This window comes from Coregonus clupeaformis, chromosome 1 (genome assembly GCF_020615455.1).
Source record: "Coregonus clupeaformis isolate EN_2021a chromosome 1, ASM2061545v1, whole genome shotgun sequence".
In the NCBI taxonomy this organism is placed as follows: domain Eukaryota; kingdom Metazoa; phylum Chordata; class Actinopteri; order Salmoniformes; family Salmonidae; genus Coregonus; species Coregonus clupeaformis.
The window spans coordinates 61442180-61468288 of record NC_059192.1 but is presented as its reverse complement, the minus strand read 5'-3'; the positions used below and the strand labels follow the sequence as shown (position 1 = coordinate 61468288).

General features: G+C 43.3%; 1 protein-coding gene across 1 annotated transcript in view; it reads left to right on the top strand.

Annotated features, from left to right (window-relative positions):
* The window catches only part of LOC121571527 (ankyrin-3-like), a 127621-nt gene that overhangs the window by 56781 nt on the left and 44731 nt on the right, over positions 1-26109 (top strand). Inside the window, exons 7-25 of the mRNA XM_045222111.1 lie at positions 158-181; positions 3599-3697; positions 5508-5606; positions 5935-6033; positions 6285-6482; positions 7694-7792; positions 8355-8453; positions 8746-8844; positions 8975-9172; positions 10619-10717; positions 11663-11761; positions 13919-14116; positions 17353-17451; positions 18111-18209; positions 18487-18585; positions 18827-18922; positions 19879-19951; positions 20180-20236; positions 24860-24983. Of these exons, the coding sequence (XP_045078046.1) occupies positions 158-181; positions 3599-3697; positions 5508-5606; positions 5935-6033; positions 6285-6482; positions 7694-7792; positions 8355-8453; positions 8746-8844; positions 8975-9172; positions 10619-10717; positions 11663-11761; positions 13919-14116; positions 17353-17451; positions 18111-18209; positions 18487-18585; positions 18827-18922; positions 19879-19951; positions 20180-20236; positions 24860-24983 (2057 nt within the window). The remainder of the gene's footprint in view (positions 1-157; positions 182-3598; positions 3698-5507; positions 5607-5934; positions 6034-6284; positions 6483-7693; positions 7793-8354; positions 8454-8745; positions 8845-8974; positions 9173-10618; positions 10718-11662; positions 11762-13918; positions 14117-17352; positions 17452-18110; positions 18210-18486; positions 18586-18826; positions 18923-19878; positions 19952-20179; positions 20237-24859; positions 24984-26109) is intronic.

The window sequence follows — 26109 nt, the reverse complement described above, 5'->3', positions numbered from 1 at the left end:
AGAGACCTACTCCAGTAACTCCACCTGTAATCTCTCTGGCCAACTAGAGACCTACTCAAGTAACTCCACCTGTAATCTCTCCTTGTTGTGTGATGTTGTGTGCACACTAACCACCAGTTCTCTCCTCTCTTGGCTGGTCTTGTACCCTCTCCCCTAGATGATGGTGAATAGAACGACAGAGGTATACCTGTACACTGTACAGTACTTACTCTATCCATTGCAGCCCCCCCAAAAAACAGAAACAACCCCCTATATCATACACTAGTGTTGCTGCAGCCCCATATCTCCCTTCTCTTTCTGTTTTTTTGCCTTTTCCCCATTGCTTCATTCATGTAGTTTGTCTGTTATTACTGGTAGATAGAGAGCGATTGTTCTGTAATAATGCAGCATGTCTTACTAATACTGATGTGGACTGTGGATATCTGTAGCTGGAGGCAAGAAGGGTTCCAAGTTGTCTATGGGTTCCAAGGATTCCACGAGTTCCAAGGTTTCCATGGGTCCCAAAGTTTTGAAAGAATTCCATTGGTTCCAAGGTTTCTTTCTAAGGATTCCATGGGTTCCAATGTTTCCATAGGTTTCAAGGTTTCCACAGATTCCATGGGTTCCAAGGTTTCCATGGGTTACAAGGATTCCATGGGTTCCAAGGTTTCCATGGGTTACAAGGATTCCATGGGTTCCAAGGTTTTAATTGGTTCCAAGATAGATATCCTGCCATAACATGGTTAATGATAAATCACGTTATGGCTCAATACAGACAAGTCTTACTGTTTAGCAGACTGTATTTTTACTATAATCTGGCCTATTAGGTTTAAGGAACCCAGCCTCCCAGCAGCAGAGAAATGGTCTACTAGTTTGGTTATTAGACCGCATTTAGATCTTAACTTCCCAACCCCATCCCCTTTAGGCTTGTGCATGGGACGTTAGTTACTTCTGTTAGTGCTGTTTCCAGAGTAAAAACAGAAGGACCCCACCCCACCAAAAACAATGGCAGAGCGGGCTGCCCTCTCAGAATGCCTGTTTTGGTCAGCATGGCTACCAGGCTGGTGGATATGGCTAGTATCTTTACTTGGCTTCGTAAATGTAGATATCACTGCATGATAGTAGATGCTAAAAGCATTGCCAATCAATAGTTTGGATAGTTGGATTAACTCCTTCTAATGTGTTTTAAACTTAATGGAACCATCTGTGTCCCATGGTGAATGTCAGAGATATTACGTTTATGATTAAGTGTTTAATGCAAAAATATATCTTATTTGTATGAAACCTCAAGCGGATTTGTTTATTCTTATAACATAAATAGAACAGTGTATAATGCTCACAACTTTAGTAGTTTATGTGCTGGAAGCTTGGTCAACCACCTGCTTTGTACTGGATTATTGGCTATTTGAAATGGGGATCTCTGTGATTGGATAGCTTTATCTAAAATTAAGTCCCTGATTGGATAGCTTTAGCTGAAATGTGCCCTTTCCCTTATATTCCTCTTGCTTGGACTGCTGCTTCCCTCTAAGCCATGGTGTCATTAGGAAGTCACCAGTGAATTAAATAGGTTACATTCACATACAGTGGGGGGAAAAAGTATTTAGTCAGCCACCAATTGTGCAAGTTCTCCCATTTAAAAAGATGAGAGAGGCCTGTAATTTTCATCATAGGTACACGTCAACTATGACAGACAAAATGAGAATTTTCTTTCTCCAGAAAATCACATTGTAGGATTTTTTTGAATTTATTTGCAAATTATGGTGGAAAGTAAGTATTTGGTCAATAACAAAAGTTTCTCAATACTTTGTTATATACCCTTTGTTGGCAATGACACAGGTCAAACGTTTTCTGTAAGTCTTCACAAGGTTTTCACACACTGTTGCTGGTATTTTGGCCCATTCCTCCATGCAGATCTCCTCTAGAGCAGTGATGTTTTGGGGCTGTCGCTGGGCAACACGGACTTTCAACTCCCTCCAAAGATTTTCAATGGGGTTGAGATCTGGAGACTGGCTAGGCCACTCCAGGACCTTGAAATGCTTCTTACGAAGCCACTCCTTCGTCGCCCGGGCGGTGTGTTTGGGATCATTGTCATGCTGAAAGACCCAGCCACGTTTCATCTTCAATACCCTTGCTGATGGAAGGAGGTTTTCACTCAAAATCTCACGATACATGGCCCCATTCATTCTTTCCTTTACACGGATCAGTCGTCCTGGTCCCTTTGCAGAAAAACAGCCCCAAAGCATGATGTTTCCACCCCCATGCTTCACAGTAGGTATGGTGTTCTTTGGATGCAACTCAGCATTCTTTGTCCTCCAAACACGACGAGTTGAGTTTTTACCAAAACGTTCTATTTTGGTTTCATCTGACCATATGACATTCTCCCAATCCTCTTCTGGATCATCCAAATGCACTCTGGCAAAACTTCAGACGGGCCTGGACATGTACTGGCTTAAGCAGGGGAACACGTCTGGCACTGCAGGATTTGAGTCACTGGCGGCGTAGTGTGTTACTGATGGTAGGCTTTGTTACTTTGGTCCCAGCTCTCTGCAGGTCATTCACTAGGTCCCCCCGTGTGGTTCTGGGATTTTTGCTCACCGTTCTTGTGATCATTTTGACCCCACAGGGTGAGATCTTGCGTGGAGCCCCAGATCGAGGGAGATTATCAGTGGTCTTGTATGTCTTCCATTTCCTAATAATTGCTCCCACAGTTGATTTCTTCAAACCAAACTGCTTACCTATTGCAGATTCAGTCTTCCCAGCCTGGTGCAGGTCTACAATTTTGTTTCTGGTGTCCTTTGACAGCTCTTTGGTCTTGGCCATAGTGGAGTTTGGAGTGTGACTGTTTGAGGTTGTGGACAGGTGTCTTTTATACTGATAACAAGTTCAAACAGGTGCCATTAATACAGGTAACGAGTGGAGGACAGAGGAGCCTCTTAAAGAAGAAGTTACAGGTCTGTGAGAGCCAGAAATCTTGCTTGTTTGTAGGTGACCAAATACTTATTTTCCACCATAATTTGCAAATAAATTATTTTAAAATCCTACAATGTGATTTTCTGGATTTATTTTTCTCAATTTGTCTGTCATAGTTGACGTGTACCTATGATGAAAATTACAGGCCTCTCTCATCTTTTTAAGTTGGAGAACTTGCACAATTGGTGGCTGACTAAATACTTTTTTTCCCCACTGTATGAAGAAGTCATGTATTTATGATACATGGGGTAACAGGCTGTTGTTGTTGAAATCCTACATAAACTACAGTAACTGCAGACTTTATGCCCCTATGTCTATCTTTATTGTGTGGTAGTTCATGTGTTATGATCCAGTATAACACTGTTGTAAGATTGAAATAATCATGAAAGCTCATGATCACTTCGAATGGTATGACATATGAACGTCAACATACCATTCACACTCCAGTCTACAGCATTTGTGTTCGGGTTTTCAAAACAAAGACTTGCTCTGCTACAGTGAGAAAAGTAATATTTGATTGTTTATGTGTACAGTAGTAGACTGTATACTTATGCGAGTATAGCTAATATGAGAAACTAATATCAATCCCTTGATTGTCTCTGACTCCTGTGTTGTTGTTGTGTGCTCTGCTCTCCTCCTGCTCCCTCAGAGCGGCTTCACTCCTCTCCACATCGCTGCTCACTATGGCAACATCAACGTGGCCACGCTTCTGCTGAACCGAGGGGCCGCTGTGGATTTCATGGCCAGGGTAAGGCTGCTCTGCCCTCTGCTGCACAGGAGGAGCTACTAGCCACACTTCCCTACACTCTATGGAGAATTACACACAACAGACTACATCCTCTTTGCATCATATAGTGCTTCAAAACACCCCACCCTCCCACTGCCTACAGTTGAAGTCAGAAGTTTACATACACTTAGGTTGGAGTCATTAAAACTCGTTTTTCAACCACTCCACACATTTCTTGTTAACAAACTATAGTTTTGGCAAGTCGGTTAGGACATCTACATTGTGCATGACACAAGTAATGTTTCCAACAATTGTTTACAGACAGATTATTTCATTTATAATTCACTGTATCACAATTCCAGTGGGTCAGAAGTTACTGGAGGAAACAGGTACAAAAGTATCTATATCGACAGTAAAACAAGTCCTATACCGACATAACCTGAAAGGCCGCTCAGCAAGTAAGAAGCCAAAACTCCAAAACCGCCATAAAATAGCCAGACTACGGTTTGCAACTGCACATGGGAACAAAGATCGTACTCTTTGGAGAAATGTCCTCTGGTCTGATGAAACAAAAATAGAACTGTTTGGCCATAATGACCATCGTTATGTTTGGAGGATAACGGGGGTGCCTTGCAAGCAGAAGAACACCATCCCAACCGTGAAGCACGGGTTGGCAGCATCATGCTGTGGGGGTGCTTTGCTGCAGGAGGGACTGGTGCACTTCACAAAATAGATGGCATCATGAGGAAGGAAAATTATGTGGATATATTGAAGCAATCAGTCAGGAAGTTAAAGCTTAGTCGCAAATGGGTCTTCCAAATGGACAATGACCCCAAGCATACTTCCAAAGTTGGAGCAAAATGGCTTAAGGACAACAAAGTCAAGGTATTGGAGTGGCCATCACAAACCCTGACCTCAATCCTATAGAAAATGTGTGGGCAGAACTGAAAAAGCGTGTGCGAGCAAGGAGGCTTACAAACCTGACTCGGTTACACCAGCTCTGTCAGGAGGAATGGGCCAAAATTCACCCAAATTATTGTGGGAACCTTGTGGAAGGCTACCCAAAACGTTTGACCCAAGTTAAACAATTTAAAAGCAATGCTACCAAATACTAATTGAGTGTATGTAAACTTCTGACCCATTGGGAATGTGATTAAATAAATAAAAGCTGAAATAAATCATTCTCTCTACTATTATTCTGACATTTCACATTCTTAAAATAAAGTGGTGATCCTAACTGACCTAAGACAGGGAATTAAATGTCAGGAATTGTGAAAAACTGAGTTTAAATGTATTTGGCTAAGGTGTATGTAAACTTCTGACTTCAACTGTTTATACTGTACTCAGATCATACAGTGATAGTGTTGAAATCATAACAACACATATCAACGAGTGTAACAACAGACCCCCTATTTGCGTCAACATTAGAGGTTAGCTTAATGGTTAACAATGATAGCCTGTAATTATATGAAATGGCAGCATCTGGCCGTAGTGTTTGTGTTTCTATTTGAAGTCGACAGTAATGAATGATTCGCTCCACAGTAAATTACACAAGAGATGGCATATAATACTCAATAATGAACAGCTTTACACCCCCTTAGTTAAACATACCACACATGCCATTCAGAATACTTTGAATATCCGTTTGTCAAATGTTTGTTTCTCAAATTATGTTTTTGTAACAATAGAAGGCTGGCGTCTTTCCCTTATTGGTTTCAGATGCTGTTTAGGTTTACTCAGAGAACTAAGTATTGCCATATGGACAACATCCAGATAATTCTCACAGCTCTGTACTGTGTGGTTCACTCCTACCTCCTTTGTGTTCTAACAGAATGACATCACACCTCTCCATGTGGCATCTAAAAGAGGAAATAGTAACATGGTCAAACTGCTGTTGGACAGAGGCTCCAAAATAGATGGCAAGACCAAGGTGAGTGCCTTCACATAATTAAATATAACACAGTTTATATATATATATATATATATATATATATATATATATATATGAGTGCCTTCCATTCTATATTTTTTGTGGTAGAAGTAGGCATGTTGTCATGTATATGCCTAACTGCCTAACATGCAGCACTTTTTCATTGATGACAGATCATGTTATATTTTTTAACCCTGTTCTAATACAGTATGTATGCACTCACTTAAATATTATCAAGATATGTTTTTTCAGCATTTCAGTCAATAGTGGGCTGAATGTTTCATGACCTTCCACTCTGTGGTCCTATTGACCGTGTTGTTGTGTGTAGGACGGACTGACACCTCTTCACTGTGGAGCGAGGAGCGGTCATGAACAAGTGGTTGAGATTCTGCTGGACCGCGGAGCCCCCATTCTGTCCAAGACGAAGGTAACACCTGCTCCTATCATATACTTTGTTGCTCAAATTATAATATTTGCTTGTAATATTATAATATAGCTTTATAATAACTTGTAAAACACATGTTCATCCAGGTAACATTTGCAGAGCATTGATCTAAAGTTGTTTGCAAATGTCTCCTACCACTGATAGAATTGTGATTGTCACAGAACGTTGCTGTAATGTTACATTTTCAACCGCTACAGAACATTGATATAACGATATGTCTGTCACCCTTCTAGAACGGGCTGTCCCCTTTGCACATGGCCACTCAGGGCGACCACATCAACTGTGTCCAGCTACTCCTCCAGAATGACGTCCCCGTCGATGATGTCACCAATGACTACCTGACAGCGCTACACGTGGCTGCCCACTGTGGACACTACAAAGTGGCCAAGCTCATAGTGGACAAGAAGGCCAACCCTAATGCTAAAGCACTGGTGAGAAAGCTGGGTGGAGGGTTGGGTTGCCGTGTAAGAAGAGGGTGTACAAATTCAAGATTCAAATGCTTTTGTCCATTTTAGTTAGAAACTGACATTTGTCTTCGGCTTATAAACAACATAAAAAGAGTGTCAGTTAAAAAACTGTTTACATAAGAAAATATTGCATTTTCAGTGCCACAGTGTTTCACATTTCAGTGTCACATTTCAGTGTTCTTATTTTGGTTGCTGTGCAAATGCTGTGGGTACAAACAACTTTTCATAGCAGCATTTTCGTGCACACAGAATCCTGAACCTGTGACCTGAGGGCAGGAGCTCAAAGACGTTGTGGATAGGGTGGGACGGATTTCTCATGTCACTCTGCTGACTACGCTTGTGTAATGTTCTGGGAGTTGTGTATGTTTGTGTTCTGTTATCTTGCAGAGATGAGAGGAAAATCTAAATTGCAAGTGACAAAGAGATAGAGTGAGGATGGGGGAATAAGAAAGTGAGATGAAGTGAAGGAAGTTATGACTTTTGCACCCTGGGTGGGGTTGGAAGCTGTCTTTTTCTTTAGCCATGCTCATTTCCTGATAGCACATTAACTTCCCCTTTCCATACTGATAAAAGTAATCAAAGTTGTGACAATGCACGCCCATCCCACAGTTATGTGCCATTCACAACAACACAGTGGGTGTAAGTCGCTTTGGATAAAAGCGTCTGCTAAATGCGTCTGCTAATTGGCATATTATTATTATTATTATTATTATTATTATTATTATTATTATTATTATTATAGTGGGTAGAGCTCTCATAAAGCTCTCATATAGATACTCCCTTCAAGTGGCTTGTGTTTGATGATCTGCAGAGCTACATGTTTGAGAATGCACATGTATGTGTGCGTGCCTGTGTGTGTTTTGAGAGAAAATACTGATTTGGAACACTTCACTGAGTATGTTGTCATGCTTTGTGGTGACTGAAACCATGGTTGTGGTGGCTCTGTGGTTTAGTGGCAAGGAGAAACTGTGTGGACAATTGTTACACGATTGTGGCATAAAACTCAGTTAAGGTTTACAGTACGAGCTTACTCTCTCACATGTTTAAACTACAACATAAAAAATAGGGGTAAAGGGAAACTGCCATTTTCCTTAGAAAGTAGATATGTGCCAAAATGCCTGAGGAGTTGAGTAGTTTCTGTTTATAGACTTGGTTTTGTGGTATTCTGTTTCTAGAATGGCTTCACCCCACTTCACATCGCCTGCAAGAAGAATCGCGTCAAAGTGATGGAGCTGCTGCTGAAACACGGCGCATCGATCCAGGCTGTGACCGAGGTACGCTAGGGTTAGAGGGCTGGGCTGGGCCTGGGGTAACACACAGGGCGTTAGGGGTAGGAGGAAATAATTCATGTGTGCGTTTCTCTTACTGTAAGACAGAGGTGTCAAACTCATTTTGCCCTGTGGACCGCATTTGGTCTTCAACGAGGTATGTAGGTCCGTCAACATTTGCTAAGAATAGTCCTCTAGCCATCGTTTTGGGAATTTTCGATGCTCCCTGTGTCTAGCTTTCATTTTGGTGATTATTAGCAAACTGGACACAGTCAAGAAACTGTATGAATGTAGGTCCATTATCATTTCTACACAGATTTGATTTGGTTGTAGTCATTTTAAAGTATATTTAGATCATCCCCCCCCCAAAAAAAGAATAATCTGTATATAAAATAAAGTGTATTTTAAATATTTTTTTACTCAAACCACTTGCAGGCCGGATTGGACCCCCTCACGGGCCGAATCTGGCCCTCGGGACATATGTTTGACACCCCTGTTCGAAGATATACTGTAGGTACAGTTGAACCCATGCTATTGATTGGTAACTATCATTGTGATTTGCTTGCAGTCTGGACTTACTCCTATTCACGTGGCAGCCTTCATGGGACATGAGAACATTGTCAACTCTCTGACACATCACGGAGCTTCGCCCAACACCACCAACGTGGTGGGTGTCACACTACACTCAGCTCTTCAGATATTCAACAAAAAATTATAAGCTAGTCAAAATTGAGTAATACATACCATGAAGATTACCAATGTCTGTCTGTCTGTCTGTCTGTCTGTCTGTCTGTCTGTCTGTCTGTCTGTCTGTCTGTCTGCCTGCCTGCCTGCCTGCCTGCCTGCCTGCCTGCCTGCCTGCCTGCCTGCCTGCCTGCCTGCCTGCCTGTCTGTCTGTCTGTCTGTCTGTCTGTCTGTCTGTGGTTGTGGGTGTGTGGGTGTGTGGGTGTGTGTTCCAGAGGGGTGAGACAGCGCTACACATGGCAGCACGGGCAGGTCAGGCAGACGTGGTGCGATACCTGCTGCAGAATGGAGCTAATGTGGAGACCAAGGCCAAGGTGAGCAGGGGTCAGGGAGTCCTCCACATACACCTTTGTTGTCTAACTGGGTTGTGAACTGATTTGGTGTCACTTTTTTTAACGTTGTGAAGGGAATGGACAGAATATAATCGTGTTTGTCTCCCCCCAGGACGACCAGACGGCGCTGCACATCTCCAGCCGGCTGGGGAAGGCCGACATCGTCCAGCAGCTGCTGCAGCGGGGGGCTTCTGCCAATGCTGCCACCACGTCAGGCTACACACCCCTCCACCTGGCTGCCCGCGAAGGCCACGAGGACGTAGCCGCCATGCTGCTGGACCAGGGTGCATCGCTCTCAGCATCCACTAAGGTCGGTGTGATTGGGTTAGGGTCCAACCAGAAAATTAGAAGCAAGCACTCACAAATAAAGAATTACTTCGATTTATTATTAGCAGTTCAACCATGGTCGTTGTGGTTTAGTCAGTTGATGATCAGTAGGGTCAGGCTAAGGACAGTGTGGATTGAACATTTCTAACATTGATTGGAGAACAATAGTCCTTTGAAGCCGCTGTTCCTCATCACTGGTGTTTCTTTTTCATTTCCTAAACCTTATCAGGATGGAAATGACATGAAAGCTAATTTCCTTACACTTCCACACACGTAATTGAGCTATGAGCTTCTTGAAGGTCAAATAAGACCTTGGGGTATTGGTGCATGTGTGCGCATGTGTACATGTGATTTTGTGCCATGTGATTTTGTGCCTCCGTCTCTCTCTCTCTCTCTCTCTCTCTCTCTCTTTCTCTCTCTCTCTCTCGCTCTCTCTAAAACACACACTATATCTGAGGGGACAGTACCTTAGGTACCGTAGCTGTCCAGAGGCATGACGTCAAGTCATAGTGGGACCAGTTGATTGGCTGTGCTAGTACTGCACAGTACAGTGACTGCAGAGACCGCCAAACCAAACACAGTTATTTTGTTTTAACAATAATATCATGGAGGATCCTCTTTGCAACAAGAAGTATAATTCCTTTGGAGATGTTAGAAAACAGCACCTGAAGAAAAGTAGGCCATAACAGCACATCACAATTACATGGCAATATTGAGTGTGAATCACAACATTAGGAAAAATTAGGCCAAAGGTTGCTGTGTGTGATATGGGAGTTATCTGTGGGAGTTCCACATTCCTCTGGAAAATATGACCTATGGTCTTAAAATACCCTCCCTAACACAGAGGGACTTCACCAAGATGAACATGATCACATTATACGCTATCCTTTTATAGATGAGGAATAGGATATGAAAAACAGACCCAGTGACATATTTTCTCAGGTTATCACAACCCACTGAGCAAGACAAAGTAGCTTAGTGGGTAAGAGCGTTGTGCCAGTAACCGAAAGGTCGCTGGTTCTAATCCCCGAGCCGACTAGGTGAAAAAAAATCTGTTGATGTGCCCTTAAGCAAGGCACTTAACCCTAATTGCTCATGTAAGTCGCTCTGGATAAGAGCGTCTGCTAAATGACTAAAATGTAAATGTAAAGACAAACACCTTTCCCAAGCACCCACCATACTTCCTTTCACATGGCAATGAAGCTAAAGTGAACAAGACCCTACTATAAGGTTATTTAACAGTATGCCATTGCAGTGTCCCCGTCTCTTGCTGTTGTTGAACGGTTTGCCACATTATAGAACCTTACACATCTTGAATGCACCTCAGCTCTCATGTTCAACAGATAGTGCTGTCAGTTAGGTTGTCAGAGCAGGTCTGTTCTCCCTGGCTGTCTCATGTTGATGATGTGTCACCTGATGTCTTCTACAGAAAGGGTTCAGTCCTCTTCATGTGGCAGCCAAGTATGGGAAGATGGAAGTGGCCAGCCTGCTTCTTCAGAAGAGAGCAGCTCCAGATGCAGCTGGAAAGGTAGGATATGTGAAGAAAGCAACTCTTGAAATACAACAACATTCGCTTGGCCATCGAATTTGAATTGCTTCTAGTTCTATGAGATTGGTTGTGATGTTTGAGACATGTCCACTCTCCCCTCCCCTCTGTTGGAATGGATGTCATATGTCATTCTGTAGGCCTTTGGCCTCCTACCCTGGTCTCACCTGCATCCTTCTAAAAAGGAACAGAACCCTACTGAAGATAGACTATAGGAGCTGCAGCTGAACTGAGGGAAATCATGACTTTTCCCAAGACAGCACAGCAAACAGATGCTTGTCCTCCACTAAAACTTTCTGTGCATAGTTGTTTTTTTCCTCCTGATGACATCCACTCATTCATTCTCTTCTGAGACACACACACATGCTCACGAACAGACACACACACACAAAGACCCACACACACTTATGAGGAGCCTACTGGTACTAATTATGTGTCAGATCAGAGTCTGTGTGTCCATCCACCTGAATGTGCTTAACATAATAGCAAGCAGGTATCGTAATGAAGATGGAGACTCTTCAAAAAATGTGTTTGTGGTTTAACAGTGCTTGGTTGTGTACGCTAAAACAAGTTCCCATCGAATGGTGTATCCACACTGTAGCAAAATAATATGTAGGCTGTCAGGCACACACAATAACATTATTTGGTTTCCAGGGTGACTGTATATCACTAGAAATACATTTTCTGTTGAATATATTTCTGTTTAAATATTCAGCATTTTGCTAGTTGTGTGGATGCACTGTAAGTGGGCTTCATTCAGCTTTGTGTGCTCAGTGGTGTTACGCTAAAACAGGTCCCCGTCTGAGTGGGTTCCATCAACTCCATGGCTTTTCCTTCTGTTCTGATTATGTTCTGGCTTCCCCCCTCCTGGTGCTTTGGTGTTTGGGCTCCTTCTAACGCCGTGTTGCATGTGTGTGTGTGTTTTAGAGTGGGCTAACTCCACTGCATGTAGCTGCTCACTACGATAATCAGAGAGTGGCTCTACTGCTTCTGGATCAGGGAGCATCTCCCCACGCCGCCGCCAAGGTACTTCACTCAAACACACAATGTCATACACAACCACACACACCATATCAAGCATAATGGGACTAGTACCATATCTTGGTACCGGAACCCCCTGTATATAGCCTCGTTATTGTTATATAATTTTATTGTGTTACTTTCCTATTTAATTTTTTGACTTTAGCTTATTTAGTAAATATTTTCTTAACTGTATTTCTTGAACTGCATTGTTGGTTAAGGGCTTGTAAGTAAGCATTTCACGGTAAGGTCTACACCTGTTGTACTCGGCGCATGTGACAAATAACATTTGATTTGATTTGACCATACTGATTTGGGTCCATTGATCTGATTACAGTTTATTTTTCTTTTCGCTTTGGTACAATTTTCACAAGTATGTGGTGAATTCTCTAAACTCTTAGTACAAAACTCCAAACTGGTAACACTTGTAATGCAGCTGCTTCACGCCGGAGCTGGAGCAATCCGCTCCACCAGTGTGCAGTCCAGCTCCGGCCAGCGGGGCCAGACCGGACCAGGGGTACTTTAGGGGGTTGGAGAGGGAGTGGGGATCATGCCCGGAGCCGGATCCGCCGCCAAGGCGGAGTGCCCACCCGGTCCCTCCCCTGTGGTGTTTGGTTGGCGCGGCCGGAGTCCGCGCCTTTGGGGGGGGTACTGTCACGCCCTGGCTCTGGGGACTCTAGTATGTTGAGCCAGGGTGTGAGTTTTCATTTGTTTTTCGTTCTAGTTTTGTAGTTCTATGTTGGCCAGTGTGGTTCTCAATCAGAGGCAACGTGTATCAGCTGTTGCTTGTTGTCTCTGATTGGGAACCATACTTAAGCAGCCAGTTTTCCCAGTGTTTGTGGGATCTTGTTCCTGTGTAGGTTTGTGTTTTGCACCTTTGGACGTTACGTATCGATTTGTTGTTTTTGTTCGTGTAATCATTATTTAATAAATATGTTCACCTTCCACGCTGCGCCTTGGTCCTCTGTATCCGACGATCGTGACACAGACAGAGAGATGGAAAACTGGAAAATTATACTGTCTGGAAAGCCAATGACCCAAAACAGTCGTAGAATAAGAAAAACAAATCTGATTTAATGCATGTAGTCTTACTGTGTCATCAACTGTGATATGATATGCTTGTTATCATGGTATGAACTAATATTACTGCCTTGCACTGAGTTACCTTCTTTCTTATATGACAGTCGAAGTAGGTGTCAAGAGCTTGTCTTGCTTTTCCACATCTGCCTACTGCCTCTACCCATGTTCTCAGCTCTCTTTATTACATCCCCCACCGCCCTGCACCCCTTGGACTTTCCATGGCGTTAAAGCCCACCTGTAGTGTCATACCACCAGTGGAGCTCCTCTAACAGTCCTCTCCAGGGAAACCCTTTGGGATGTTGGGATGGATCTGGCTTTAACACCCAGCCAAAAACTCTCGTTCTACCTGCCTGCCGCTATTGTTGTTTAGTAGTGTGTGTCCAGTGAAGGGAGAAGAGGGTGAAACATGTTGTTTCTGTTAACATCACCCTGGTGGTTGAAATGTGTCTGACAAGACTATTTTAATTATTTCAATAAAACAAAAGATATCCCTAGGCTAACCAAGGCCTTAAGTTAAATCTTGCACCTAGCTAAGATTATGGAATGTTTACAGTGTACTGTGTGTTATAATCTCTTTATCTAGAACCCAAATGAGGTCCCATACAGATAAATATTTGGAAAAATAATAGAATAGAGTAGAATAGAGCAGGTGGCATAAACACACTGCAATTTAAACTTAAAAACTGCAAATGGCACAATCTGCCCCATGGCAAATGTGTAGAATTGCAAGAAATTAGCTTTAAAACTGCTAACTGTTCTCTTTGCCCAAGGCAAAATGTGTAGAATTGCAGGAAAGTAGCTGCAAAATGTTCTCTCTGATGCCAAGAGGAGGGCCTTTAAAATATTATTTCCCAGGGCCTGAGACTTGATTTCTCCGGTCATGTACTGAAGTCATAGTAAAACTGCTTGTATGGTATTTTCATCACACTCTAAAGTAAGAGTTGTGTTCTGATATTATGAGGGGGTCCATGATGAATTTGCTATCACAAAAGGGGTCCCCGATGCTAAAAGGTTTGGGAACTCCTGGAATAGAGTACACTCAGAGAGTGCTGAATACCTTTCCCCTGTGTCTCTTCTTCTTAGAATGGCTACACACCCCTCCACATAGCTGCCAAGAAGAACCAGATGGACATAGGGACCACGCTACTTGAGTACGGGGCGGATACCAACGCTGTGACCCGCCAGGGCATCAGCCCTGTTCACCTGGCTGCACAGGAGGGCAGTGTGGACCTGGTCTCTCTGCTGCTCACCAAGAACGCCAATGTCAACATGGGCAACAAGGTAACACACACACTGTGTATACACATACAGACAGACATACAAAGCACACACACAGGTGCACACACAGCACAAACACAGCACACTATACTACATTCACATAAACACACACAACACACGCACACTCTCACCTGGTCTCACAGGAGGGTAACATGTGGAAATTATATTTTTACAGCTCAACACTCATAGGCCTCAAGACCCATCAATACCTTGGACACACACACTCATATAGAACACTACTGTTCACATGCACACATACACAACAGGATGGCGCCGACAGACATGGTCGCCCTGTTTCTACAGTGGGGGAAAAAAGTATTTAGTCAGCCACCAATTGTGCAAGTTCTCCCACTTAAAAAGATGAGAGAGGCCTGTAATTCTCATCATAGGTACACGTCAACTATGACAGACAAAATGAGAAAAAAAATCCAGAAAATCACATTGTAGGATTTTTAATGAATTTATTTGCAAATTATGGTGGAAAATAAGTATTTGGTCACCTACAAACAAGCAAGATTTCTGGCTCTCACAGACCTGTAACTTCTTCTTTAAGAGGCTCCTCTGTCCTCCACTCGTTACCTGTATTAATGGCACCTGTTTGAACTTGTTATCAGTATAAAAGACACCTGTCCACAACCTCAAACAGTCACACTCCAAACTCCACTATGGCCAAGACCAAAGGGCTGTCAAAGGACACCAGAAACAAAATTGTAGACCTGCACCAGGCTGGGAAGACTGAATCTGCAATAGGTAAGCAGCTTGGTTTGAAGAAATCAACTGTCGGAGCAATTATTAGGAAATGGAAGACATACAAGACCACTGATAATCTCCCTCGATCTGGGGCTCCACGCAGGATCTCATACCGTGGGGTCAAAATGATCACAAGAACGGTGAGCAAAAATCCCAGAACCACACGGGGGGACCTAGTGAATGACCTGCAGAGAGCTGGGACCAAAGTAACAAAGCCTACCATCAGTAACACACTACGCCGCCAGGGACTCAAATCCTGCAGTGCCAGACGTGTCCCCCTGCTTAAGCCAGTACATGTCCAGGCCCATCTGAAGTTTGCTAGAGTGCATTTGGATGATCCAGAAGAGGATTGGGAGAATGTCATATGGTCCGTGTTGCCCAGCGACAGCCCCAAAACATCACTGCTCTAGAGGAGATCTGCATGGAGGAATGGGCCAAAATACCAGCAACAGTGTGTGAAAACCTTGTGAAGACTTACAGAAAACGTTTGACCTGTGTCGTTGCCAACAAAGGGTATATAACAAAGTATTGAGAAACTTTTGTTATTGACCAAATACTTATTTTCCACCATAATTTGCAAATAAATTCATAAAAAATCCTACAATGTGATTTTCTGGATATTTTTTTCTCATTTTGTCTGTCATAGTTTACGTGTACCTATGATGAAAATTACAGGCCTCTCTCATCTTTTTAAGTGGGAGAACTTGCACAATTGGTGGCTGACTAAATACTTTTTTCCCCCACTGTAGCTCCTAGCCAACTTTGCAGTATTTTTAGTTAGTTCTTACATTATTTGCGCAGAACTTTTCTTGGATTATTTACCGACAGCTGAAAATAACTTTTGGATATTAGATCGACAGTCACTCACCAGGATTTTGACCAGAAATGTGAATTCCCTGAATTTGATTCTTTATTTGAACTTCCAGAGGCAAGGAGTAGGCTCTTAGTCAGACTCAGGAGGCGTACTCTGTTTTATGGAATCATGTCTCTCTCCGGATATACTGTCCCCTCCATTCAGCCAGCGGGGTTCTCTGTCCATCACGCGGACAGGAAGAAAGAACTCTCCGGGAAAAAGAAAGGTGGAGGTGTATGTTTCATGGTTAACAACTCATGGTGTGATTGTGGTAACGTACAGAAACTCAAATCCTTTTGTTCTCCCAATCTGGAATACCTCACCATCAAATGCCGACCGAGATAATTTTCCTCTCAAGGAACTACACTGGACTTTGTGCAAACTGGAAACCGCAAATCCTGAGGCTACTTTAATTGTACGTGGGTACATGAATAAAGGAAATCAGGAAAACGCTACCTAAGTTTTATCTCCTGTGCTACTCGCTCATCAAGCACTCTTGACCATTGCTACTCCCCCGCCCTCCCTTTGGCAAATCAGATCACGCCTCCATTTTGCTCCTCCCCTCCTATAGGCAGAAACTTAAACAGGAAGTACCCGTGTTAAGGAATGTTCAACGTTGGTCTGACCAATCGAAATCTATGCTTCAAGATTGTTTTGATCACGCAGACTGGGAAATCTCCCGGGCTGCCTCTGAGAATAGTATTGACGTATACACTGACTCTGTGACTGAGTTCATCAGGAAGTGCATAAAGAATGCTGTTCCCACTGTGACGATTAGAACTTATCCAAACCAAAAACCATGGATAGATGTCAGAGAGACTGAAAAACAGCTTCTATCTCCAGGCCATCAGACCATTAAATAGTCACCACTAGCCGGACTCTGTCCAGTACCCTGCCCTGAATTTAGTCAGCGTTACTAGCCAGCTACCACCCTGTACTCTGACCTGCACCTTAGAGACTGCTGCCCTATGTACATAGTCATTGAACACTGGTCACTTTAATTATGTTTACATACTGTTTATCCACTTTATATTTTTATACTGTATTCTAGTCCAGGCTCATCCTATATAACTACTATATTTCTTAATTTAATTATTTTGGGGGGATTTGTGTGTATTGCTTTGTATTGTTAGGTATTACTGCACTGTTGGAGCTAGAACCATAAGCATTTCACTGCACCTGCGATAACATCTGCAAAATATGTGTATGCGACCAATAAAATTAGATTTTTGATTTGATTTGACAACCACAGACACATGTAACCAAAGGCACATACATAGACATACCAGTGGCCAGGCTTTTCTGGGGCTGATTTAAGCCCGCTAATATTAGCCTAGAGGGCCTGTGTCATCGTAATGAGCACTAGTTGAAGGCACATTAACACCTCTCGCCACATTAGCATAGTGGATTAGACCACAGCTGAGTCTCTCATTTTCCCTGATGCTTTTTACTGAGTTCAAAAGCAGCTGCAGGATTTTCAAAACAACCTCCCTGCTAGCTAATGTCCTATCCCTGTTACTTTTTAAAAACGTGGATGAAAAGAGGCTTTGCTTTGACAAAGCTGCGATCCCCCAGCCATGAAAAAGGCATTCTAACCGTGTGTGTGTGTCTATGCGCGCATGCATGTCTCTTTCAGAGCGGTCTCACACCTCTCCACTTAGCGGCGCAGGAGGACAAAGTCAACGTGGCAGAAGTCCTGCTCAACCAGGGCGCGGACATCGACCCTGAGACAAAGGTGAAGGTCACGCTGTTTCTACGGCAACCACAGGGAACAGACCGTACAGACTATCACAGTGAAAGCCTGTGGGACAAAGAGATGCCCTTGATTTCAACTCTCCTCTGTCAATCATAGACCAGGGGTTATAGATGGTTAATTCATGTGTTTAGAATAGTGCATTAAATAAGTGCTAAAGATAAACACCTACCCACACACACACACCTGTTCTCAGGTGTGCCATGAATAAAGGATAGGAGGACACCTGAGTGACAGGTGTTTGTGTCTGTACATGCGGCACTACCAGTAACCTCCCCTGCTTCATGCAGAAGACCGCCCATTGTCGTCACCCCCCCCACAAACACAGACAGAGACCTACAGCAGCTCAAGGTTACACAGCATGAGGTTACACACTGTGTTTGTGCTGACAGCACACTGGTTTAAAGCCAAGGCTGTTCATCCATTCATCTTTTCTATCAGGTGTTTCTAATAGAGAAGTGTTATTAAGTTCTTGATGTATAATAGGAATTTTGTGTCACACTTGTGTAAAGTTAATGTTAGTTACGTCCTACACACACGAGGGCTGTGACGTCACAGGACGAGAAGTAACAAGCTCACATCTTCCTTTCTTTCTCTCTATTGTTCCCCCTCTCTCTGTCCCTTTCCCTTGGGTAAAACAGATGGGATACACTCCGCTGCATGTGGCTTGTCACTATGGCAACGTCAAGATGGCAAACTTCCTCATACAGAACCAGGCCAGAGTTGATGGCAAAACAAAGGTAAACAACTGAAGATCTCTCCCATGTGGTGTTCATTTGAGCGTATTTACCTTTGTCAGGTTATGTGTGTGTGTTATTTCACCTCCCTAACACTCTCTTTGTTTTGGTCCCTCCCGCTCTCCCTCCCTTGCTGCCCCACTGTTTGTATTACTATTTTCTCCCCCTTGTTTTCTCTTTGCATTCCCCTTTCCTCACTCCCCTCAATTTCTCCCCATCTCATTCTTTCTCTCACTATCATCCCGCTCATCCCTCCTTTACTCTCTGTCTCTGTCCACAGAACGGCTACACGCCCCTCCACCAGGCGGCGCAGCAGGGTCACACCCAAATCATCAACCTGCTGCTGCAGCACGGAGCCTCAGCCAATCAGCTGACCGTGGTGAGTGAGGCACCATGGGAAAACCTGCTGTCTCAGCAGCTCTCTGACAGAAGCCCCAGTCAGCAGGGATACACAGAAACAAATAGAGCAGCAGGACACATACAATAGTATACTGTACATACATTGTATACTGTACATACACATACACAGCACTAATGTGTCCACAAGAACAAAGTAAAAACACACACATATTACAACCTCCTATCCTTTACACCTCCAATTCTTCTCCTCCTCTTCACAGAACGGGAACACAGCCTTGTCCATTGCCCGTCGCCTTGGTTACATCTCTGTGGTGGACACTCTCATGCCGCTGACTGATGAGAATCTGACCTCTGTGGTAAGACGCCATGCCTGTCTCTTTGTCCATTTGCCTTTGTTTGTCTGTATGTTTATCTTTCTGTAAGTTAGTTTGTCTCTCTGTTTTCCTGCTCGTCTATCTGTTTTCATGTGGACCAGTGTGGCCTAGCCCCATTGTTATTGCTTGTCTTTGTCCAGTGAATATTGCTTCTGGCGCTCAATTTGACTGTAAATCTCAATTGGTGTATTGTACTCATTGATGAGTCTACTCACCTGGCATGAACACAGACCTTTATCTGATACTAATTGTGCAAGCAGACACAGCAGCAGTGGAAGACTTGAGTTGTGTTCCATTGCTGTACTGGTAGCAGGTGTAGATTACGGAAGTGCATACCCAAACACTAGTCCAGTTATCACACGTGAGACACCTTGCAGTACATAACATGCTTATCTCTCTGTGTGTGTTATGGTGCTATGGTAATGCAAAGCAAATATCGATTTGCATTCCTAGTGGATGTAAAACAAATGCAAATCCAGACTAGTGGTCTGTCTCTATGTACAGTATTTGTTACAGTCATCTGACCATGTACTTGGGGTTCACTAAAAGTACAGAATAAATTAATAAACATTAGTTTATTCCTCTGATGAAATTGGGCCGAATCCTAACATGAGGTGTGAAAATACTGTACAACTCAAACCTTGAAATCACTGGATGAGTTACTTATGCGTATCTCAAATTAGTACTTGGCCCTGAAACAGTATACAAGAGTAACTCCATGTGATTCCAGAAATGCTCCCTCACATATTTGATAGTGACCTGTGTGAAAAGCCCAGATTGAATCTCCTGGTGCTCCTCAAATAGCCCCTGAGACCTGATCTGTCCACGTGTCAGGAGGGATGTATTAATAGTGACACCCAGGGCCAAGCAGGGGTCACTGGGTACAGTAGAATTCATCTACATTATTCATGTCTCACTCTTTCCTCTTTTATCACCAGACTACGACAGAAAAACACAAAATGAACGTCCCAGAGACCATGAACGAGTTTCTGGACATGTCTGAAGATGAAGGTATGAGTATATGTGATGATGTTACTGTTTTAAAACTTCCCTTATAACCTAAGCCGTGCATTCCCCCATGAGATGACAGTGGAATCATGTGTTTGGATCCTCGCCAGTTAGGGTTAACCTGGGTTTTGTGTATTCAAACATGAGTGGATGCATCTCATATTTGTGAAAGTGTGCCATTTGACGTGTCTTATTAACATCCCATTTACTGTATGTATTCAAATCACACAGTTAAGGCTAATGTGCCGGAAATTCTCAATGAGGACTGTATTTCAGATGTTGACGAAGGTATTTGCCAAATTTTTCTACGCAGTAGTTTTGTTTATGTTTCACTCTTTTCACGTAACCCCATTCCTTCACCTGCGCCTCACCTGTTGGAAAGTAAACCATCTCGCCACATTGCCGATACACTGCTTCACTAACTGTCTGCTGCTGCTAGGAGTTTGCCTGGCTATCTGGAACATAATAGCCAGAACACACCTCTTTCTCTCTGCTTCCTTTCACTGAAATGCAGCTTTCTCTGAGTATCTTGTTTGAGCTATGTATCAGTAGTTGATATCAATGGCTGAAGCATTGTCACCAAATGTACAGTACCAGTCAAACGTTTGGACACACCTACTCATTCAAGGGTTTTTCTTTATTTTTTACTATTTTTTACATTGTAGAATAATAGTGAAGACATCAAAGCTATGAAATAACACATGGAATCATGTAGTAACCAAAAAACTGTTAAACAAATCAAAATATATTTTATATTTGATATTCTTCAAATAGCCACCCTTTGCATTGATGACAGCTTTGCATGCTCTTGGCAGTCTCTCAACCAGCTTCACCTGGAATGCTTTTCCAACAGTCTTGAAGGAGTTCCCACATATGCTGAGCACTTGTTGGCTGCTTTTCCTTCACTCTGCCGTCCGACTCATCCCAAACCATCTCAATTGGGTTGAGGTCGGGGGATTGTGGAGGCCAGGTCATCTGATGCAGCACTCCATCACTCTCCTTCTTGGTAAATAGCCCTTGCACAGCCTGGAGGTGTGTTGGGTCATTGTCCTGTTGAAAACAAATGATAGTCCCACTAAGCCCAAACCAGATGGGATGGCGACGCTAAAGAATGCTTTGGTAGCCATGCTGGTTAAGTGTGCCTTGAATTCTAAATAAATCACAGACAGTGTCACCAGCAAAGCACCCCCACACCTTAACACCTCCTCCTCCATGCTTTACGGTGGGAACTACACATGAGGAGATAATCTGTTCACCTACACCGCGTCTCACAAAGACACAGCGGTTTGAACCAAAAATCTCAAATTTGGACTCATAAGACCAAAGGACAGATTTCCACCGGTCTAATGGCCATGTCACTTGAACTCTGTGAAGCATTTATTTGGGCTGCAATTTCTGAGGCTGGTAACTCTAATGAACTTACCTCTGCTGCAGAGGATAGGTTCATTAGAGTTACCAGCCTCATAAATTCCTGTGGCGGTCCTCATGAGAGCCAGTTTCATCATAGTGCTTGATGGTTTTGCGACTGCACTTGAAGAAACCTTCTAAGTTCTTGACATTTTCCGTATCGACTGACCTTCATGTCTTAAAGTAATGATGGACTGTTGTTTCTCTTTGAATATTTGAGCAGTTCTTGCCATTATATGGACTTGGTATTTTACCAAATAGGGCTATCTTCCCCCCCGTCACAATACAACTGATTGGCTCAAACGCATTTAAAAAAAAATCCTTTGTTTAACACTTTTTTGGTTACTACATGATTCAATATGTGTTATTTCATAGTTTTTATGTGTTCACTATTATTCTACAATGTAATTGTTTTTTTTTACAAATAAAGAAAAACCCTTGAATGAGTAGGTGTGTCCAAACTTTTGACTGGTAGTGTAAATCAGCAGAGAAAGTAAGCCCTGGAAACAAATTAAGTTTGTGTGTGAGCATTTTGACTTTTCTTTTGCTTGCGATAAGATATGTTTGGTGTGACCTATCCACAGTCATTCTGGTTACACTGCATGTAGCTAAGTATTCGAGCCCTAGAGCAATTTGCTATAAGGGACAGGCCTTCCTTCTGTAAAGCTGAATTAACTTATGTTTTTTCCCACATTCATTATGGGTCATTTAACTTTGTTGCCAAAATACTATGCATGGTAGTTACATGGTATTTCAATATATTTGGTAACAATACAGTAATTATTATACATTCCTTGTAACTACACAGAAACTGTACATGCAACAGATCTGGCCATTTCAGTTATCACCAAGTGTTTGGGAAGCAATTAACGGACACCACTGTAAAATGGATGAGTTTTTCCATGGAGTGTTGCATAGGTAACTGTAGAGAGGGGTGTAGTGTTTCTGTGTCAGATGATACTGCTGGACTCAACAAGTTCCACACACTCATCTGGTGACTGATCAGAGGTGGTGCTTACTGTGTCTACACCAGGGCTGATAAACACACACTGCAATGTTTACTGCTCTTAGTGTTCATGTTATCCTCACAGTTTACTATGTTGCTAAATGGCCTTAAGTGTAAGACCGACCAAGGCAGCTATGCTGAAAAGTCTTACTGAACAATGGTGTTATATCTGGCCATACATTACACCAGTAATTCTAGACAGTCCGTCCACAGTGCATGCCATGGTGCAGACAGAAAAAGTTTACATCTCTCTTAATCTCTTTATCTGGAGGGCAATCCAATTGGCCATGACAGGTCACTCCTGTCCTGCTGTAATCAGAGTGGCACGCTGATTCCACTACCCATTCCTTAGATCACTCTGTCTAAAGTCCTCACAGCATTCTTCTGGGATCAGTGTCCACAGCACAGCCCCTAGGCTGAAAATAACAAGAACAATATATATATTTATATATATATATTATTATTTTCAGCCTAGCATAACCCCATGATATATATGGCGCAGTGGTCTAAGCCACTGCATCGCAGTGCTAGCTGTGCCACTAGAGCTTCTGGTTCGAATCCAGGCTCTGTCGTAGCTGGCCGTGACCGGGAGACCCATGGGGCGGCGCACAATTGGCCCAGCGTCGTCCAGGGTAGGGGAGGGAAAGGCCGGCAGGGATGTAGCTCATTTGGTAGAGCATGGCGTTTGCAACGCCAGGATTGTCGGTTCGATTCCCACGGGGGGCCAGTATGAAAAAATATATATATAATGTAAGTTGCTCTGGATAAGAGCATCTGCTAAATGACTCAAATGTAATGAAAAAGTGGTTACCAGTCATAATTGTTGCCTAATTCTCCCAAACTACAAAAATGTGTTGACTTACTGAAGTGTAGGCTACTTTGAGAGACAAAAAGATGCACCAATTATCAGTTTTGGTCCACCCATTTGGAATGCAGCCAGATTTCCACCGTCCACCCCCCTCCTAAGGAAAAAAATCCAGGAGGGGTTCCAGTGGGTTGTCCTTCAAAGCCTTTTTCTCCCTCCAGTCTCACCAAACTGAGTTTATCGCCGTCGTAAAATAAGTACCTCTCTATCCTTCTGCCGCTGTGTTTTTGGTGCCATTCAGCCTCCATTGACAGAGGTGCTATCCGGACTGGTGGACTTTATCTCCAAATCCAATGAGATTAGCTTTCACTGAGCCAACTAGATGCATTAGCAAAGCAACCTCTCTTGTTCCGACCTTAAATGGCATCCTCATTTACTTTTTCGCTCACGGATGTGCTCTACCGGGAAAAGTATGCATAGTTTGAACTTTGTTTGCAGCAGGAGACAGAAGAGCAGCGGCAGAGGTGCAGTCCGCCCCTACACTAGCAACAACTGCAGCAGTTACAATAAGTAGGCTTTCGGATAGTCCTTTGCTGGAAGGACAGCCAAACCAAATAATTCAACCTCGGATTCTTTCAGCTGCAACCACATGACTGTATGGGATTTATTTTCTACCTCTCTCGTCTCTCTCTGGATTTATTTGGGGAAGTTAACTGTTCTGCGGATAATTGGAATATAAAGACAAACACGGGAATATAAGAGTGGTGACAGACATGGCAGTTTTTCTATGTAAGTCATGAAGGCTAGGCTGTAGTTCATGGAGGGGTGCTGTCGCATGGATTTGACACAGGGAATTGGTGCATAAAGCCATTTCGTAGTTGTGTGGCAGAATGCAGCACTATTCAGTCGAATATTGTAGGCTACGGGGTAGCTGAGGCGGGAGCCGTGTGTGAGAGAGAGCAAGCTGGGACAGGGAGAAGAGAATTGTTCATGCTGGCATGCTATGACGTTATATTCTTCAGTAGTCTACTGCATTAGCTTTGAAAAACCTACTCACCTTTGATGTTCTACAGTCACTGTGCGAATGGGAGCGTATTTGAATAAAATGTAGCAATGAGCTGTAGCGACATTGTAGCCCATCTGAGCGAGAGTGCGGCAGAGGTAGGACTGCTGGGGGGAGGGGCTGCAGTGGAAGAGTGAAGTGTTTGTTGCATGCTGGAGTCGGGGAGAAGGGGATAGATTGTCGCGAAAAGGACTGCTGTGTTTTTCTCCTTGATAATCGAGGTGCTCTTGCGGCTTGAGTTCTGCTAGCGTTTAACCCTCTGTGCTTTTTGGCTTGAGTGTCAATACAAACTGCGTTTGGTTTTACTGGACAGGAGAGCTATGCTGCAAGTAGCTTTTCTCTATATCCAAGCTAAGGGACTTCATTAGCCTATGAATAGATTGGAACGGATTTATTACCGTGTCATTCATTTCAAGTAGCCTAGACCTGAGTAGCTGTTATTTAGCTTCACTATAGCCCAATGAGTAGCCTACCAACAGGAGAGCTATGCTGGTCCACTAGTTATCAGAGTGACATTGATAAATTATCCAAGGCCTCTTATAAAGCTGTGGTAAGGTTTTTCTAGGAGTACCGCAATGCTCTTTTTGCCCGGATTGCCTTTGAAGTATTGATGAGGGACTTTTCCACCAGGTGAGGATGCAATGACCGGCGACACTGACAAATATCTGCGGCCCCAGGACCTCAAGGAGCTGGGGGACGACTCTCTCCCACAGGAGGGCTACATGGGGTTCAGCATAGGAGTCCGCTCAGCAAGGTATGTGACCGTATTATGCCATTATATGCTCTTGATTGTGATGTCATGTTTGGCATTGCCACTGTGTTTGTTCATTCTATACACACAGGTTTAAGATGTGCTGATATGTTGATGAAATTGTACGTATGGGAGCAATGCAATTCAAAGACATAGTGGTGATCTAAGTTTCCTTCATAGAAAAATATGTTATGAAGATGTAATAAAGATGTAATACTCCTGGTTCAGCATGGCATCATGATTCAGCAGTTTGAGTATTTTACGGGCCATAGAATGACTATTGTTCAATGTCACTGATACCTACACTTATACTGTACAGTGCATTCGGAAAGTATTCAGACCCCTTGACTTTTGCCACATTTTGTTACATTTCAGCCTCATTCTAAAATTGATAAAATGTTTTTTCCCCCTCATCAATCTACACACTACCCCATAATGACAAAGCAAAACACGTTTTTAGAAATCTTTGCAAATGTCACATTTACATAAGTATACAGACCCTTTACATAGTACTTTGTTGAAGCACGTTTGGCAGCGATTACAGCCTTGAGTCTTCTTGTGTATGACGCCACAAGCTTGGCACACCTGTACATTTACATTTACGTCTGTATTTGGGGAGTTTCTCCCATTCTTCTCTGCAGATCCTCTCAGGCTCTGTCAGGTTGGATGGGGAGCGTCGCTGCACAGCTATTTTCAGGTCTCTCCAGAAATGTTCAATCGAGTTCAAGTCCGGGCTCTGGCTGGGCCACTCAAGGACATTCAGAGACTTGTCCTGAAGCCACTCCTGCGTTTTCTTAGCTGTGTGCTTAGGGTTGTTGTCCTGTTGGAAGGTAAAACTGAGCGCTCTGGAGCAGGTTTTCATCAAAGATCTCTCTGTACTTTGCTCTGTTCATCTTTCCCTCGATCCTGACTAGTCTCCCAGTCCCTGCCGCTGAAAAACATCCCCACAGCATGATGCTGCCACCACCATGCTTCACCTTAGGGATGGTGCCAGGTTTCCTCCAGACATGACGCTTGGCATTCAGGCCAAAGAGTTCAATCTTGGTTTCATCAGACCAGAGAACCTTGTTTCTCATGGTCTGAGAACCCTTTAGGGGCCTTTTGGCAAACTCCAAGCGGGCTGTCATGT